The sequence below is a fragment of the Eretmochelys imbricata genome, chromosome 2 (genome assembly GCF_965152235.1).
Source record: "Eretmochelys imbricata isolate rEreImb1 chromosome 2, rEreImb1.hap1, whole genome shotgun sequence".
In the NCBI taxonomy this organism is placed as follows: domain Eukaryota; kingdom Metazoa; phylum Chordata; order Testudines; family Cheloniidae; genus Eretmochelys; species Eretmochelys imbricata.
In genome coordinates, this window is record NC_135573.1 from 80,741,074 (window position 1) to 80,759,307 (window position 18,234).

General features: G+C 42.3%; 1 protein-coding gene across 4 annotated transcripts in view; it reads left to right on the forward strand.

Moving 5' to 3' along the window:
- Positions 1–18,234, forward strand: part of OSBPL1A (oxysterol binding protein like 1A) — a 154,500-nt gene that overhangs the window by 63,288 nt on the left and 72,978 nt on the right. For 3 of the 4 annotated variants that reach the window (XM_077810342.1, XM_077810341.1, XM_077810344.1), the window contains 4 exons: positions 382–480; positions 2,073–2,195; positions 9,794–9,875; positions 17,119–17,225. In XM_077810342.1, the coding sequence (XP_077666468.1) occupies positions 382–480; positions 2,073–2,195; positions 9,794–9,875; positions 17,119–17,225 (411 nt within the window). The remainder of the gene's footprint in view (positions 1–381; positions 481–2,072; positions 2,196–9,793; positions 9,876–17,118; positions 17,226–18,234) is intronic. The other variant, XM_077810343.1, reaches the window with a different exon arrangement.

The window sequence follows — 18,234 nt, forward strand, 5'->3', positions numbered from 1 at the left end:
AAACCACTGAAAGCAGCAGTTGCACAGGGGTTGCTAAGGACTTAAATATGAAGATATTGGGGATGTGCAGATTTAGCTGAGTGGTCTGCACAGCCTTTACTTGTGATGCATGAGATAAGGGCAAGGAACAGTTTTGCTGAGACAGAGTTCCCTTTGTATGGCAGGTGGCTAGTTTAAATCATCTTTGCTTGTAAACTGAGCACATTTGAACTGAAAACCAGAACAAACATAACCCATATTACCATTTGTAAGTACTTTAGAGTAGTACTGAGCTCTAATATTTTATAACTGCCAGTAAAACTTTTTTTAAAACCTTAGTTGCCTGTTTCTGGAGTCTGTAAACTCATGATCTTCTTTTTTTTTTTTTTTTTTAAATCAAAGGTAAAATCTACAGACAGCTGCCTTTTCTATGTCAAATGCTTCGATGACAGTGTTCACAGTTTTAAAGTTCCTAAAAACTCTCCTCCTATGGCTAGAGAGGTAACTACCAATTTAATTAAGTCTCTAATCTTGTAACTTTTGTGTAGATGGAAGAGAGAATCTAATTTTGTTTGCATAGAGCTAACTCTGAATCCTTGAGCTGTGTATATTAATACTATACTTTTGGATTCACTAGTAGTATAGAGACCTGGCTCATGGACACACGGCATTCAGAATAGTTGTATGTTTGTTGCTATTCCACTGCTGAAATGGTTGGTTATAGGAAAATCTGTGTAGTCTGTAGTCTGAGAGGTTGTTTTTGTTTGTTTGAGCTCTTAAACTTCTGTTGCAACTTACTCAGTCCCTCATCCCAAACCAAGAAAGGTAGTTAGTGTATTCTTGCGAATAGGTTCAAAGATGTATGGTTAGGGCCACGCATTCTAAACAAGTGACAATGTTCTATCCAAAACTGGGCGGTGGGAGAAATAAGAGCACTATCATGACTCAGGCTCCTAGGTGCTACAGTAATAAATGTATTGAACATACTATTTATCCTTCATCTATAAGGCATGATTCAAGGTTTCTAGAGATGAAGAAATCTGGGGAAAAAACACTTTTTATCTGATGAAGTAAGCTGTAGCTCACGAAAGCTTATGATCAAATAAACTGGTTAGTCTCTAAGGTGCCACAAGTACTCCTTTTCTTTTTGTGGATACAGACTAACACGGCTGTTACTCTGAATTTTATCTTGCAGTAGTGCCTCAAAGCCCAACTTGGACTTAAGTCCTATTGTGCCAGGCATTGTGCAAGCAAAATGGCAAAGCAGTCCTTGCCCCAGAGAGCTTGTAATCTAAATAGACAGGACAAAGGATGAGAGAAGTATATCTACATTTTGGAGATTGGGACCAGAGGCACAGACTCCTTGTATGACCTCCAGCAAGTCACTTGGAGTCTAGCAAAACAAGGAAGCTAACCCAGATCAAGAACCCTATCATAAGAACGGCCATACTGGGTCAGACCAAAGGTCCATCTAGCCCAGTATCCTGTCTTCTGGGAACAGCCAATGCCAGGTGCCCCAGAGTAAATGAACAGAACAAGCAATCACCAAGTGATATCTCTCCTGCCACCCACTCCCAGCCTCTGGCAAACAAAGGCTAGGGACACCATCCCTGCCCATCTTGGCTAAAAGCCATTGATGGACCTATCCTCCATGAATTTATCTAGTTCTTTTTTTGAACCCTGTTATAGTCTTGGCCTTCGCAACATCCTTTGGCAGAGTTCCACAGACTGACCATGTTGTGTGAAGAAATACTTCCTTTTGTTTGTTTTTTAAACCTGCTGCCTATTAATTTCATTTGGTGACTCCTAGTTTTTGTGTTATGAGAGGGAATAAATAACACCTGTCTAGCAACTTAATAACCATGCCATTCTCCTTTGTGTATTATACACTTATTTTTGAAAATGGAGTAACTGTCTAAAAGCTAGGTATTTTCAAGGAGTCTTTAAGACAAAAAATATATAACTGAGCTGGTGCTTCCTTCTGAAGCACCAGTTGTCCCTTACATGTGCCAGTGTTCAGCTGCTGCTGAAGTAGAGGTGTGCTCTTTAAAATGAGTGTGCTGAATTCTTGCAGTGGCTGCTTTTACTTTCAGAACTGGCTGGAGGCAATAGAAGACCACTCTGCATACAGCACTCACTACTGTACCCAAGAACAGCTGAGTGATGAGGAAGATGATGACACAGTATCTGTTGCAGAATTGCAAGAAACGCTGAAAGTATGTATGGGAATACATGGCTTTTACATCTGGCGAACTATAAATTGGTGCTTGCTAGTCTTTAACTACAAAATACTGGAGATGTATTAGAGCAGCTTTACCATTTCTAGTTTGGGTAATATGTCTCCCTCCATTTACTTGGCTGTTCTCAGGGGCCACAAACACTGCTGATGTCTAGAATACAGTTTGTGATGTCTCATTCATGCTCAATACTCTGCATGTAATAGTGAATGTATACTACTACGGCCTGTATTTAGTAATTTAAGAACATGTACACAAAAATGAACTGTTACAAGTTAAACTGTTTTGAGCACTTTTGGCCAGAAGAGGGAGCTTGAAGTACTTGACATGTCCTCTAGTCTAAGACTTAAGTCTTCACTAAGGTATTTCAAATTTATAGGCTGTAACCCTCAGCAATATACTGTTCTGATATAGTATGCTTAGAAATAGGTGTTAATGCATGGGGCCCTCATCTGAACTGACTTGATGCAAGGCACTTCACATAACTTCAAAGTAACTTATGAGAGGGTCTTCAGCTTACTATGAAACTGAGTTCCTGTTGTGGTGCTGGCTCTACCATCAAACTTCTGGCTTCAAAAAACTTGTCTAGTGTATTAAAGGAAAATAGCAGGGTACAGAAAAGTTCAAGGTGACTAGACAGGAAACACTGAAGGCTACACTAATGAAAAGCAAACCTTTATTTCAGGATAACTTGAACAAGTATATCTGTAATTCTAATTTCTATTGCTGCAATCTACTGCAATCTTTTAAATACTGACTAGAGTTGACTGGAGGAGACTGTCTCAATTTGGAAATGGTGGCTCATGCCCTGTTTTTCACTGTGGGCTGTGCTCCCCAACCAAATTACGTGTCCTTTGAGGTACCACAGTGTTTGCTTTTTGTTTGGTTGCTGTGGGGCATCATAGTCTGTCTGAGGAGCCTGGCCCAGAGAGGAAGATGGGAGCTATAGTTCAGGTGTCATACACCCCAACAGCAGAGTGGATTTGATTTAAATCATGATTTAAGTCACTAGTCAGGAAGACTCAATTTAATCGTGGATTTCTACATAAAAGTGCATTCTTAAAACTACATTAACATTGTTATAACCTTAATACATATTCTTCACAACTCAGATGTAGGTTTCATTTTTAGAAGATACAACTTTATATTTTTAAAGTGATTTTGTTCTGAAAATTTTTTAGATTAGTTTTACAGCTATATCAGAAAATGAATGAGTGTTTGGTTATTTCATTTACCTAAGATAATTGAAGCAGATAGTTCACCTCCCAATGACTTCATAAATAAGTCATCTCCAATTCAACAGGTTAATCATTAATATTTGTAGGATTTTCTTTCCATGCTGTATTAGGAGGAGAACATCACCAGAGAGACATCTAAATTGTTTTATTTAACTAAAACACCGTTATGTATTCAACAGCAAACACATAATATTTTAACAAAACAAGCATATGAATTTTTGAATTTAGTTAAACATTCAAGTTTTTTAAAATCTTGTTTGATTTTTTTTGTTACTATTTTCAACTAAAATAGTTAAATGAAATATTTTTTTTTTTTTTTTTAAAAACCACACAAATTAGATCGACTGTCAGCCAGGTCAATATGAAAAACTTAAAATATTGGCTTCTGCAGCTAACTCAGTCGTCTTCACCTTCATTTTCCTGTTTGTTCATAATCTGGAAAAGAAAAATAAGCTTTCCTGCCTTTTCAGGTCCCAAACGATTTCTCAGTTTGGAATGAATTAGTCTGTCTTTCTTTCTTTTAGAATTCTTTCTACACCAGCAGAAGAAGCTACTGCTGTTAAAATTGAGATTATCACTTCAACAGTCTCTGAATCCAAGTGCTTAAGTGACTTCCTCCAGTTCCCTGGTGTGATTTTCTTTAAAACATCACCAACAAATGTATATTTCTTGAATGGTTCTTATTCCCGAACTGGGTCTCTCTTTTATGGCCTGCTGCCATTATAGGTTTTCCCTTCTAATGAGAGAATGGTATGGTAGATCTCAAATCAATGAAGGCTACACTCAGAGACTTCAAGACTTCTGGAATATGCTGCTCAAACAGTTTCACTTTTTTGTTTCTACTGCCTGTCCCTGTCTCACATTTATCTCCAGACTTCTTCTCCTTGTTTAGATCTATTCTGCCCCCAACAATCTTCTATTCATTGAACTTTTTGAAACTTTGCACTTGTAGAGAGAGGTAAGGAATTGACTCTGTGGGCACAAATTTGCAAAGAGACAATAGGGTTGAGGACAGAAATAACAGATGTTATTTCTCAGTTTCCACGGTATGCATCTGATGAAGTGAGCTGTAGCTCACGAAAGCTCATGCTCAAATAAATTGGTTAGTCTCTAAGGTGCCACAAGTCCTCCTTTTCTTTTCTCACCTCTGTTATACCAATAAAATAAAACCCAACAGGATCTTTTAAAAGGGGATGAGACAAAATGCCATGTGTGTTGTGAATACAAAAAGAGGCACAGTAAACAAGTAATCATAGGTTTCAGAGTAGCAGCCGTGTTAGTCTGTATTCGCAAAAAGAAAAGGAGTACTTATGGCACCTTAGAGACTAACCAATTTATTTGAGCATGAGCTTTCGTGACCAATTTATTTGAGCATAAGCTTTCGTGAGCTATAGCTCACTTCATCGGATGCAACTTTGGTTCTCCCATCCTTGAGGCTGTTGGGTGGATTCCAGTCTGCCCTCCAGGGGTCGTCTAGTTATCTCCACTTAGCGCATTCTTTGGCCATTCGATACTGAAGTGTTAACTCTTGGGTGGCACTCCTAACCATTCATCTTCTGTTTACACACAACATCCATTCACATGCATTCTCAAGTTTATTTGGACATGTATCTCTTCTGACTTTAACAACTCTTGGGATGTAAAGAAACTGCTTAACCCCCTTATCATATAACATACATAACAAGCAAGATAAAAGAACAGGAGTACTTGTAGCACCATAGAGACTAACAAATTTATTAGAGCATAAGCTTTCGTGGGCTACAGCCCACTTCATTGGTTCCATTCTATGCATCCCATGAAGTAGCGCACGAAAGCTTATGCTCTAATAAATTTTAGTCTCTAAGGTGCCACAAGTACTCCTGTTCTTTTTGCAGATACATACTAACACAGCTGCTACGCTGAAGCAAGATAAAGAATGGGAGAAGGGTGGGGATCTGTGTGCTGTTCCGAGGAACAGTTGTTATTGCAAAGTCTTATCTCTTCTGAGAACAGACTTTCTGTCCCAGGATGTGCTGAGCAGTTTGGCCTTGCAAACCTTTCACATAGAAAGGAAAAGCCTTCTAATTAACATTACTTTGGGATCTTTAAACTATATAAATTTAAAAATCATACAGAAATCCTCTGGTATAGTAACATTTATTTAAAAATTTTTCTGTTATCTCTGGAGACACAAATCCACAGTTTGAGAACATCAAAACTAAATATCTCTGATGGTATCTTCTTGAGTGACTGAGTACTGAGTCCCATTGGGTAGATAGAAAGACTAACCTAAATAATCTATACAGAAGCCCCTGGAACCCCATAAAATTGGGTCCCTAATCCATGAACTCTTGGAATGCATTTACGAAACTTTTCTTAAACATTACATGAATATATTGTTTCATACTATAGAATTAGAATTTATAATCCCTATTCCACGATGAGATATCTTTGGACTATAATGCATCTTAATTCAAACTATCTTTAGATTGCTTTTTTCCTCAAAAAGCATGTTATCAAAAAAATCTGATTTTATTTATTTATTTTTTAAATCCTTGATTTTTATCCACTGTGCCCAAGAGGCACTGTGGATGCATTTCCAAATCTTAGGTTTTTCATTTTTGATGAAAGTCTAAATTTTTTCTGTGGGGAAGCAGACCCCCTCCCCACCTCCACCCTCCCCCCCCAAAAAACCCCTGTAGTCAAAAACCCAGTTATCAAAACAGTCTTTTAATGGAAAATTTTTAACTATCCTTAATATTGATACACTCCTAATTCTGTAGAAAAACTACATGAAATGCACATGCATTTTGGTAAAACAGAACCTTATTTGTGTTCTGGTAATGTCCACAAAGGAAGAAAATAGTCCCTCCTCTCAAGACCTTATAAAAGAATAAATCTGAAAAGAAGCAACATGCAGAGGATGAAAAGGGGTGGAGAGGACAACTATATACATGCTGATATTTAATTTTATAAAGTTGTATGTAATCATAGTTGAAATTCCTCATTCCTTGAAGACTTTTCAGCAAGGTCTCTGAAGAGTCTTTAAACAAGCCCCAGGGTTTTTTACTTTGTAGTTTTCAGTCTTGGATTTGACATCTCCGAGTGGAAGGAAACCCCCTGAAACTAATCTCCTCACAGCTTGCTCCACTGCAAAACTCATTTTTCTAATGACAGGGTCACCATCGTTCCTTGTCTACCCACAGCACTTTATTTCAAACCTCCATGCTGTCACCAATTAGAATGCTAAAAGTCTGCTGGAATTCTCAAAAAGAAAAGGAGTCCTTGTGGCACCTTAGAGACTAACCAATTTATTTGAGCATGAGCTTTCGTGAGCTACAGCTCACTTCATCAGATGCAGTGAGCTGTAGCTCATGAAAGCTCATGCTCAAATAAATTGGTTAGTCTCTAAGGTGCCACAAGGACTCCTTTTCTTTTTGCGAATACAGACTAACACGGCTGTTACTCTGAAACCTGCTGGAATTCTATCATTGTCTAAACCGTCTTTGAGCAGGGTAGCTAAAATGCCAGAGGCCACTCTACACTAGCACACACCGTAGTAAAGCTGGTCTGGTAGCAGTGCAACAGTGTAGAAGCTTACATAGAAATTATTTTGCAGGCAAGGCCTAATAGATTACAAGTAATATGATTCAGTTTTTGTAACAAATGTGTAGGTAATGTTGTACAATGCTTCCTTGGTGCATTCTGGAAAAATTTGGGAATCTGATAACCCCACAAAGGATGGGCTGCCTGGAGGATTCCCACATAAAACAGAACCAGCAGCAGGTGGTGCAGTTTCTTGACCCACAGAGCTGGAAAGAAGATGACCAGCCCAAACCAGTTAATGATTGATGTCCTAGTCATGCGCAAAAAGAGTGAACAAGTTACATGAAGACAACACTGTGCCACCCTAGGCCTCTGTTAGCGATGACGCAGTTAGTTGACGAGGTTACTAACCATTTTAACCTGTTTGAACACACCACCTTTAGAGCCACCATGCCAGTAAGTGAATACATCTCCTAGTTAAAGTAACTTGAGTGAATTGGTAACGAATTGCTTATGTGGACCCTCTCTGTTCAGGCTACAAACCAATTCTTTACCTTAAGCTGATCCTTCTTTAGTTTGAGCAAAAATGGGTTTTGGCTTTTTTTGGGTGGGTATTTTTCTTTTCTTGAAGAGTAGAAGTGTTGGGTTAGCATTCTAGAGTAGCCTTTCACTCCTAGACATGTAGGCCCAAACAGTGGTGGTCTTTTAAAGAGTATATTTGACTGCTCTACCCCTTCTCACCCCTGCTCTCCTTTCTCCCCCGACAACCTCTTGTCACAAAGGGTAATACATGTAACTGTTTCCACATGAAATGTTTAGTACAATGTGATGCTTTTTAGTTTTGAAGTGACTTATTACAGCCTGAGTGTCATATATATTATGTAGTCCTATGACAAGTTCATGCCAAATAACTTGTAGAATGCAACAGCACTGTTCTCTTTACTGGAGAAACCGCATCGTATGTCACTTACATGATTGATTAATAATTCTACTCCAGTTAAACTAAACTTCATTAGTACTTACATTTATGCTGTGAAATCTGAGAGTTCTTAGCTGTATCACCTTGATGCACTTGTACTCCCAGAGACTGAAGCATCTCTGGCAGTAGAAAGCTTTGTGTAGACATAAATTTCATGAGTGGTCTTTACATTCCCCCTACAAAGAGAGTTTACAGAGGCGATTTCTTTTTTAACATGTTAAATCAAATCTGAAGTGATGCCAAGTGTCCTAGTTACTCTGCAAATACAGCAATGCGTGTTGTAATCACTATTCAAAAGAAAAGTGTATTTGGGACTTCACTGGAATGGGCATGTTTTTGTGCAAGTAGATGTCTCCAAACTACAGTGGAGCCTAAGGACCTGATCCTGAGAGGCAGTACCTGCCCCTTCCTGCAAATTTGGATATCCAAAAATGAAGTTGACCAGGTTACTAACCAAACAGGTTAAAATGAACATACCACCTTTAGGGCCACCATGCCAGTGCTCTGGGTTTAACTCTTCACTTGCCAGCATTTGTCCACTCTAATCCGCTAAAGCGCTGAAGGAGGTTGCCTGTGATGAGGGTATGTCTTCACTGCATGCTAAGGCACGGCTCGGACTCTGATTTGAGCCCAAACCACCTTTCGGTCCCCACGCAAATCAGTCTGAGTCAGATCAGCAAGCACGCAAGACCCATGTTGTAGGGTGTGGATCAGAGCCAGAGTACCACTACAATTCAGGTCCAAGCCCTGTCACTTTGCAGTGTGGATACAGGTCAAGGTACAGACCCATGTCAAAGGTCTACGTAGTGCAATATAGTCACGTTAGCACAGCTGTGAGAACTTGGTCTAGCAATTGTTGCAGAGTGGATGCTCGGTCACAGGCTTGGAAACAGAGTCCGTGTTCTACAGGCCTGGGCTTAGAATACAGGGTAGACATGCCCTAAGAGGCAAGACTAAATTGGGAGGAAAATAGCTTATGTAACCGTTGGTCTCTGAACAAAACTTGATTGCTTCTAAAAAGTTTATTGAAATTTATATACTGCAATTAAAGTGGTTTTGGATATAGCCATTCAAGTGTGCAGTGACGCCTCTTGAGAGAGAAATACATATGAAGCTTTTTTACACACTGAGGACGCTCCAGACTGGGGGGTGGGGGGGCATGGAGGGTCCAGTGCTTCCCCAGTAGCCACCTGGGTGGGGAGAGGAAGGGGTGGGGCCAGAACCTCTCCAACCATGCTGGGACACTGCCTGGTGCAGCCCAGTGGCTGCCTGGAGAGCGTCTGGCTGTGGGGGTGGCAGGCTGCCCCCTCCCCAGGCTCCGCTTCCAGCAACAGCAGCCAAGCGAGCCAGAGTCCCCCGCTTCTCCCTGGCGTGCTCAACGCCCATCCCCAGAAGCTGAGCCTGGGCAGGGAGCAGGCTGCTGCCACTGCCGCGGCCTCCCCAGCCAGGCTCTCCCCACCTGGGCCTGGCTGCCAGGGAGAGCAGCTGAGTGTGCTGGGGGGAGCCAGTGCAGTGGGAGGACAGAGCCCATTTTCCCCCCTCCAATAAGTAATGTGGGGCGGGGGGGGAACATGGGGGCTCCGGGCGGGGGTGGGGGAGAGCATGGGGAGGTTGTGTCCTCCCATTTAGCTGGTGCCACGCCAATATGGGGAGGCAACAGTCATCTATTGATTTACCTTAAGAAAAAAGTGGTTTTATATCAGAACTTTTTTTTTCAAATTGTTAGGTATCTCTAACTTGTATTTAAGAAAACTTTAGTACGTTTAATAGAATGTGAGAAGTTCTTTTCCATTTAGAAGTACCTGTTTTAAATAGCTTTTTATCTTTGTTTGCAGAAGGCACAAACATGTCAACAAAGGCTAGATAAAGAGATTTCCAACTTCCTCATAATGATTAAATCGTGCAACACCACTAAAGGTAACACTGTTAGCAATTGTAACTCTTTCTGCAGTTTCTTGACATGCTCTGTGTTGAATAAACCACTCGGTAAAAAATCAGGAAGTCCACCCTTTTGTCAAATAAAACTTCACCAAAATAGAAACATAAGATGCCTGTGAGTATAGGACCTCTGCTTTTTAATTAGAAATTGAGACTGAATACTTCAGTTTTCAAGTAAGTAATAAGTTGACCATTATAACTGCTAAATAGCTAGTGGTTCTGCTGATGCTTTACATCCATTGAGGCAGTTAGTTTAAGCCTCCGGGAAGTTGTACTATGGTGTAACTTGTCATAAATAGTATTTTCAGGATAAGTGAGTGTATAGGTGAGCTCCTCCTGCTTTGGAATCACTTATTTAAATGGCTCTACAACACAAGAGCAGTAGCTTTTATTGTCCCCTTAAAGGTACCAAAAGCCCTCTTGCTACCCTCCTTACTGCCAAGAGATCAACTGCTGCTTCTAGTTTCTCTCCTCACTCAATTTGTATGGTGTATTTGCTCATTGTAGTAAAAAAGCTATGGTGCACTGACCTTGTGGAATGGGGATGAATTAAATGTAATAAAGAAACTAATGGGTCAGTGAGATGGCATATATTCCAGTGTCCTTGTATAAAAAGGGGACACAGCAGGTTGGGGAGAGCTCAAATCTTTGTAAATCACATACTGTTTCCATTGGACACTTAACTGGAACTCTGCTGTTGTATGCTATTAGCTATTATGTACAGGCGTCAAATTTAAGAGATCCTGACTTTCTCTTGTTTCGGGCTAGTGCCTTGTACATATGCATAATATGAAATTGAAATCAATGGATTTTTAAGATTTAAAAGTGGTAATTTGAGAATTCAAATTATATTTATCTGAAAAGTGGGGGCTTTTAAAAACAAACATCTTTAATAAACAGATCTGGCCTTCATGTATATTTGAGTCCTTACTACTTCTAACAGTGGTTAAAATGTACTAAGCTCAAATTAGAATGCTAGTTGTTAATCATAGAATTGTAGGACTGGAAGGGACCCCAGGAGGTCATCAAGTTGAGGGGGTTCTTAACCTTCTTTCCTTGCTAAGGCCCCCCTCAATATGCTATTAAAAACGCCAGGGCCCAGAGGGGGCGGGAGGGGAGGGAACTTGGGGCTCCAGGCTGGGGGCACCCTTGGGCATAGGCATAATTTTTATTTCTATTTGGGGGGAGGCAAGAGCTGGTGGGGCTTAAGCCAGCTTTACACAGTGGGGTCCAGGGAGGGAGTGCCACCTTCACCCCCTTGACTCACTCAGGAGGCCACCCAGCCTGTCTGAGCTCTGGTGGGATGCAACCAAAAAATATAACTTGAAGGGGGGACTCGGTTCAAAAAGTTTGAAAATTGCTTAGGATGCAGGAAAGGCTGGAGCACCCACAGGAAAAAAAAAATACTGGGTACTCAGCACCCACTGGCATTACCAGCTGTTGGCAGCCAGGGATCAACTGTTTTGCAGGTGCCTTGGCTGATGAGCTGTTTCCTAGGGGCAGCCTGTGCGCAGCTGTGATCAGCTGTTGGGTGGGCAGGCTCAGATCAGCTGTTTCCCACCTCCGTGCTCCCACAGGGGCTGAGTGAGTCTCACAAAAAAAAAAGCCTTAAGGTTAGGCGTGGGCTAGCAGCAGCAGTGCAGCCAGCCCCTGCTCACCTAAGGCCGTCCTACACCTCTTGGGCTGATGGCCACGTGTATGGTTGCTCTCTGCCAGCCAGGCTCCACTCCGGCCACAGCAGGCATCAGATGACCCAAGGGAGCCCAGCTAGGCTAGGGCTGGGTGCAGTGGTGGATTAGGGGGAGGAGAAGCCCCAGATCCCGGCAGGAGCTGCGCTGGGTGGGGGAAGAGAAGTCCCAGACCCCACTCTGTGTGGAACTGGCCTGAGCTCTTCTTTCCCATCCCCCCTGTGCAGAGCTGGCTCTCACTCTCCAGCTGTGGAGAAATTCAGTCCAAATCTACCCACCTTGGTGTCTCCATTTCCCCTATCATCACACAACCATGAATGGATATAGCCTAGGAGGCAGTGACAGCATTATCTGCATTTGGCAGGTGGGATCTAGGGCACACAGAGGTGAAGTGACTTTCCCAAGGCTAAGCAGGGAGTCTGTGGCAAAGCAGAGAATCAAACCCAGAACACCTGAGACCGAGGCCTGTGCCTTAACTACTAGGCAACCTTTCCACCCAAGGAGGGGGAACCTCCTCTTCCAGGTTGAGTGGGTGGGTGGGAGCAGGCACTAGACAGAGCCACCAGGAGGTGGGGAGCAGAGAGAGATGGGAAAAGGGACATGGGTAGGAAGCAAGAAGGGGAGAAACATCAGGAAATGGAGCAAGGACTTAGAGAAGAAACAAGGGAGAGGAGAAAGGGGCAGGGAGAGGGGAAAGACTCTCCACTTCTTGTCCCTTCTATCCACCTTCTTCCCACAGCCATCAGTGGCCCTCAGCTCCCAAACAGGCCCTAAGCAGGTGTGAACATAATGTCTTTAAACTGGGATGTTGGTGAAGACAGCTTGTAACTGAGTGTAATGATTTTAATATACTGTAATTCATGATGATGTAATGATATATTTCATTACTATTTTAATAATTACATTAAGATGCTAGTGATACACACATTCAATAACAGAATATGAAAAGTACATAAATATGCTGAAAATCTCCAGTTTTGGGGGGAGGCTGAGGCCTTCCCCCCCCCCCAGCACAAACACCTCACCTTCAAGGCAGGAGAGGGCAGAAGGGAGTGAGCAGTGGGCAGGAGATGCTCGGGGAGGGGGTAGAGCAGGGGCAGGAAGAGGAGGAATGGGGCAGAGTGAGGGTGGGGGCTTAGGGAAGGGGGCGGAGCTAGGAAGGGGCACCCACCTGCAAAACCAAAAGTCAGCACCTATGGGCAGGGGGTAACTAGGGGTTGTGTATGGGGGGGACTCCCAGTTTCTGGCTTGGGGGGTGGAGGTTTGCTGGCTTCAGCCCCACACGGCTCCTGGCTTCGGGGCAGGGAGCCCACCAGCTTTAGCCCTGTGCCACTCCCGGCTTCGGGGGGGTTCACGGATCTCCAGTTGAGAACCACTGATCTAGTCCAGACCCCTGCACTCATGGCAGGACTAAGTGTTATCTAGACCATCCCTGACACGTGTTTGTCCAACCTGCTCTTAAAAATCTCCAATGATGGAGATTCCACAACCTCCAATTTTATGGGCAATTTTATTCCAGTGCTAAACCACCCTGATGGTTAGAAAAAACTTCCTAATTTCCAACCTAAACTGCCCTTGCTGCAATTTAAGCCAAAACAAACCCAGGTTTTTTTCAATCTTCCCTCAGAAGTCATGTTTTCTAAATCTTTAATCATTTTTGTTGCTCTTCTCTGGACTTTCTCCAATTTGTCCACATCTTTTCTGAAATGTGGTGCCCAGAACTGGACACAATACTCCAGCTGAAGCCTAATCAGCACAGAGTAGAGTAGAAGAATTACTTCTCTTGTCTTGCTTACAAAATTCCTGCTAATGCAAAAAAGCAAACATCGTTCTGGGATGTAACAGTGTTACACTGTTGATTCATATTTAGTTTATAATCCATTATGACCCCCAGATCCCTTTCCACAGTACTCTTTCCTTGGCGGTCATTTCCGATTTTGTATGTGTGCGACTGATTTGTTCTTTCCTAAGTGGAGTACTTTGCATTTGTCCTTATTGAATTTCATCGTATTTTCTTCAGACCATTTCTCCGGTTTGACCAGATTGTTTTGATTTTAATGTTATCTTCCAAAGTACTTGCAACCCCTCCCAGCTTTGGTATTGTCCATAATCTTTAAGTGATTCATTGTGAACACCTGATAGCATAGGCGCCGACTTTCCCTCTGCCTGGTGGGTGCTCAACCCCTGCCCCACCCTCACCTCACCCCCTTCCTAAGTCCCTGTCCCTGCCCCACCTCTTCTCTGCCCCCTCCCCAAACATGCCGTGTCCCTGCACCTCCCCCTCCCTCCCAAAAGTCCTAAGTGCTGCCAAACAGCTGTTAAGTGGCCGGGGCGGGGGCAGGAAGTGCTGGGAGGGATGGGAAGTACCAGGGATGTGGCATGCTTGGGGGGTGGGGGGGAGAAGGTAAGGAGTGGAGGGGGAGCTTGACGACTGGTGGGTGTGGAGCACCTGCTAATTTTTCCCTATGGGTGCTCCAGCCCCGGAGCACCCATGGAGTCAGTGCCTATGACTGTTAGTTGCTCTCTGGGAATGGTTTTGCAGCCAGTTATGCACCCACCTTATAGTTGCTTCATCTAGGTTATTTTGTTTGTTTTGTTATGGCCATTCGAGACAGTATCAAAAGCCTTACTAAAGTCAAGATATACCACATTTGCTGCTTCCCCTCTATCCACAAGGCTTGTTAATGCCTGTGCAAGCCCATTGTCTTTAACAGGATAGCATGTGGCTAGCCAAGCCTTTGCCGGTAGTGGTCTACCAAACAAGAAACCCACCTTGATGCAGTCCAAGTTGTCTGCGGGGCTAACTTTTACATAAAACACATCTTTGTCAAATGAGCACGCTGTCCATATTGAAGCAATCATAGAATTCTGTTTGTTTGCCAATACCACTTTTAACTGGTTCTAGGAGTAGACATGCACAGTGATTCCAAGTCTTTGGAAACAGAATTATATTAAGGCTAGTGTCTATCTTTAAAATATGTATTTCAATAGAACTGGCTTTGCCACTACTAAACTCTGTTAAAAATAAACCATTAAGGTTAGTCTTCTCCTTCATGCTGATTGGGCCAAAACTACAGCATTGTATGGTCCTTTTTACCTTGTTAGCATGAAATAGATGTGCTATGGCTCCATTACAAAAATGGTCTGTTCACTTCCCTTTCATCCCTTTTTGAAGCTGTTTTACAACATACATGTGTGTGGGGTTTTTTTGTTTTTGTTTTTGTTTTTTTTGCATCAGGAAGTCCTTGGAATTTTTTAGTATAATAAGACCAACATTTTGATGAAAAGCAACAACCTGAAATTTAACGTAGATAAAGCAGAAGTCTTCCTGGTTGGAAGAGAGCTAGTACCTCTGATCCTAAGGTGCTTAACTTGCCATCAGTCAAGGCAGTATGCTCTCAGATTGTCAAATACAAATCCAGACTTGTATGGATTTATTGCTAAGCCTGATAACCAATTGCAGTAATAGAAAATGCATCTTTCCATTTCCAATGTTATAGGAAACTGTGCCTGTTCCCCTCAGGAGGTGACCCCACCACAGTGATCAAGTACTTGTCACCTATCACTGTCTGTCTGTAACTTCATTTATCTAGGACTGAAATGGAGAGACAGCACATATTCAATCTAGGACACAATCTCAGTGGCTCACAACAGAAAGCATTGCACAAGTACATGTGGCTTGCACCTGTTCTCAGATCACATACTGTTGCCTTGAATTGGTGTTGTCTTGAACTGAAGGACTTCAGTGACTTGTGGTCTGACTGTGTCAGACAGCCATGCTCCCGTCTGGGCAGTATAGCTAGCCTTTCCCAAGGTGAAACTCTTGTGAACCAAAGATGGGACTTTTGCAAGATGGCCATCTATTGTGGAATTAACTACTGGAAAAGCCTAAAATGAGCCTAAGATTGGCCATAGTTGGACCATGTTCTAAATTTTTTTTCCCCAAATACACAAAACAATATTGGAGGAAGAGCTTGGGTGAAGTAAGAAGAAAGCAACTGAATGTAGGAGAGGTGAAAAGTAGAATATTGCCTGTATCTTTCATTTTGGAAGGTGCCTATCCAACTTGATAGTCACAGTTAGAGCTGTTAAGTGTACTCTGAGTTTTAATTAGAGGCTCCAAAGATGGAAGTTCTTGTATTACACAATATATATAGGTCTAATCAAGCCAAAAAGTTTCTTGCAATGTGTCAAAGTACAAACATTCATGTAATATCTAGGGTAGTTTCTAGCATGTTGGGTAAAATTGCTCTTGTGTGGCTTGTAAAAGACACTGGAGGATGTCTTATAACTGTGGCAGTACTGAATTGTCAGACTCTTGTATTTGCACCAGAACAGCACTTACTTTTTTAGTGAGACTGATTGTGGTGGTACTTGTGTCTTCTGTGTAGTCACTATCAAGACCCTCTGACATCTTCAAAATGCTGCAAACTCAGACACTTAGTTCAAACTTACCTCTACTTTCTTGTCTGCTTTCGTAGCAGTAGTGCAATGAATATAATGCTTCTAAATGGCTTGTGTAACAGATGCGGAAGCCAGGCTTGCCACTAACCACTATATAGCCTTGAGCATGCTCTATCAACTTAGTACATAAAGGGTATATCACTTTTTGCTACCAGATGCGTGTATGGGTGTTTTAATTTGCTATTGCCCAAATGTACAACATAGTTGCTGCTGGTGGTGGTTTTTAAATGAATCCTATTTTTAAGATGAAATAAACCTTTTTCTTCTAATTTAGAATTAGTAATTCCATTTTTAATATGCATGAATAAGGGGATTACAGCAAGGACAAAGGGAAACTTGAGTCTTGAGTTTTATCCTGCATAACAGGCTGACAATTATAGTTACAAAAGGACCTGAGTGCTAATGATTCCACCCTCTGTTACATATCCATTTGAGATGGTTATATTCAGGGTGTGAAGAGGGGATATTTTTGTGCTGTTTGTACCATTTACCCCATCAGGTATTGTCTTGGCCTTCATTTGAAGATTTTCCTCTTCTCCTTGATATTTACCACCAGTCTCTCTTCTGATTCCTGTTTTTGGTAACTTGGTTGTCCAACTTGAGTGTGGCCTCTTGGGTTTTCTTCAGCTTCCTGGTCTGACACGATGGCAGTAACTGCACACCATCCTTGGACTACAGATCATGCAATACTTTTACAGGAGAGGTCTTTACACCTTACTCCTGGAGAAGGGCTAAAAAGGAGGGACGCAGGTTAGGGCTGGGTAATCTTATGAAGCCCAGAGTTCTCCCATCTCATGTTCCGAGCCAAGCTGTGCAGTGGAACTGTATCCAACTCATGAATAAATTACCTTTTGCAACCTTTCCCAAGTTCAGGACAAGGGGAAGAAACTTTCCCCTAATATTAACTTGTACGCTGTATTGTAGACAGAGCATTTTCTACTGTTCTGGCACTGATGTAGCACATAAAATACACAGGATTTTTAATTGACCGTTTGGGAGTAAACAGTTGTGCAAAATCGGTAGTTAAGATGTCTCCTAAAACAGCTCACTTTGGTACTTTTGACTTTCAGGAATGCCTCCTTCATTTCTTCAGAAAATTGAAGTGGTCTCTGAAGTATCAAAAGAAACTTGTGAGGCTCTGAGTAACTGCCTTAAGCTCTTCACAAAGCAGGAAGGGGTATGTATTGCTGTACTTCACATCCTTATTGCATAAACTATTTTAAGAGCATCACTGAAGCCAGAACTAATGAGAGGCAGAGGAAAGGGGGACAATTGTACTTGGGCCCCCAAAATGTGTTCAACATCGGTATAAATAAACGAGCAGGGCAGAGACTCCATCAAACATGATGTGCCAAGGCCCCAAATTTCTCTTCAGGCCTGCAGCTGCCTTGCTTACTTAATGTGCTGAACCAAATACACCTCTAAGGCTTCTGCCTTTACCAGACTGGTTGTCTTGCATTTTGTTAGCCACCAAGTGGAATCTGATGCATCAAAGAAATTAGCATTTTCCTCTGCAGCTAGGCATCAATACAAAAGAGAATCTTGGGTTTGTTGGCATATTATACAGATTAATTGGTAGTCTTTTCAACTGTTCTGCCTTCTTCCACATGTATTTGGAAAGGTCTCTCTTGATTTAGTTGTTTTCATGGACAGTTTTTAAAAAGCTGTGTCCTTTTTATTGTACTTACTGTCACTAATGTGCAGGGCCCTATGCAGATTCTTCCCTCTATCTGGAATTGGTTAAGTCCGAGATATTAACAGCATTTTTATTATTCCAGGGAATTCCTAGTGTGTATTTCTGGTTTCAATACCACCCCCTACTCATTGGGCTTGTTGTCATAATAGCACCCTGTTTGTTTATACTATTGAGTGTGTGGCAAGATGGCCGATGTTAGTCTGGTGGGTCCTGCTTTTTTCTTGGCAGAGAGCTAAGATGTCACCCTTTGCCCCTGCTCTTGAGTGCTGAGGGCTCTGCTACTAGCCTGGGAAGGTGGTAGAGGAGGGAAGTGGGGGAGGGGTCTGGGTTTGTTCCTCGCTCTGACTTCAAGACCCTCTCAATCCCTGCGGGTTTCTTACCCTTATCCCCCTTAGGTGGGGTTACCCTCAGTCCTTAGATGGTGGGGTCAAGGGAGTCTCCCTGTCCTGCTGGGGCAGGGTCTCCCTTACTTCAGGACTTCCAAATCTCT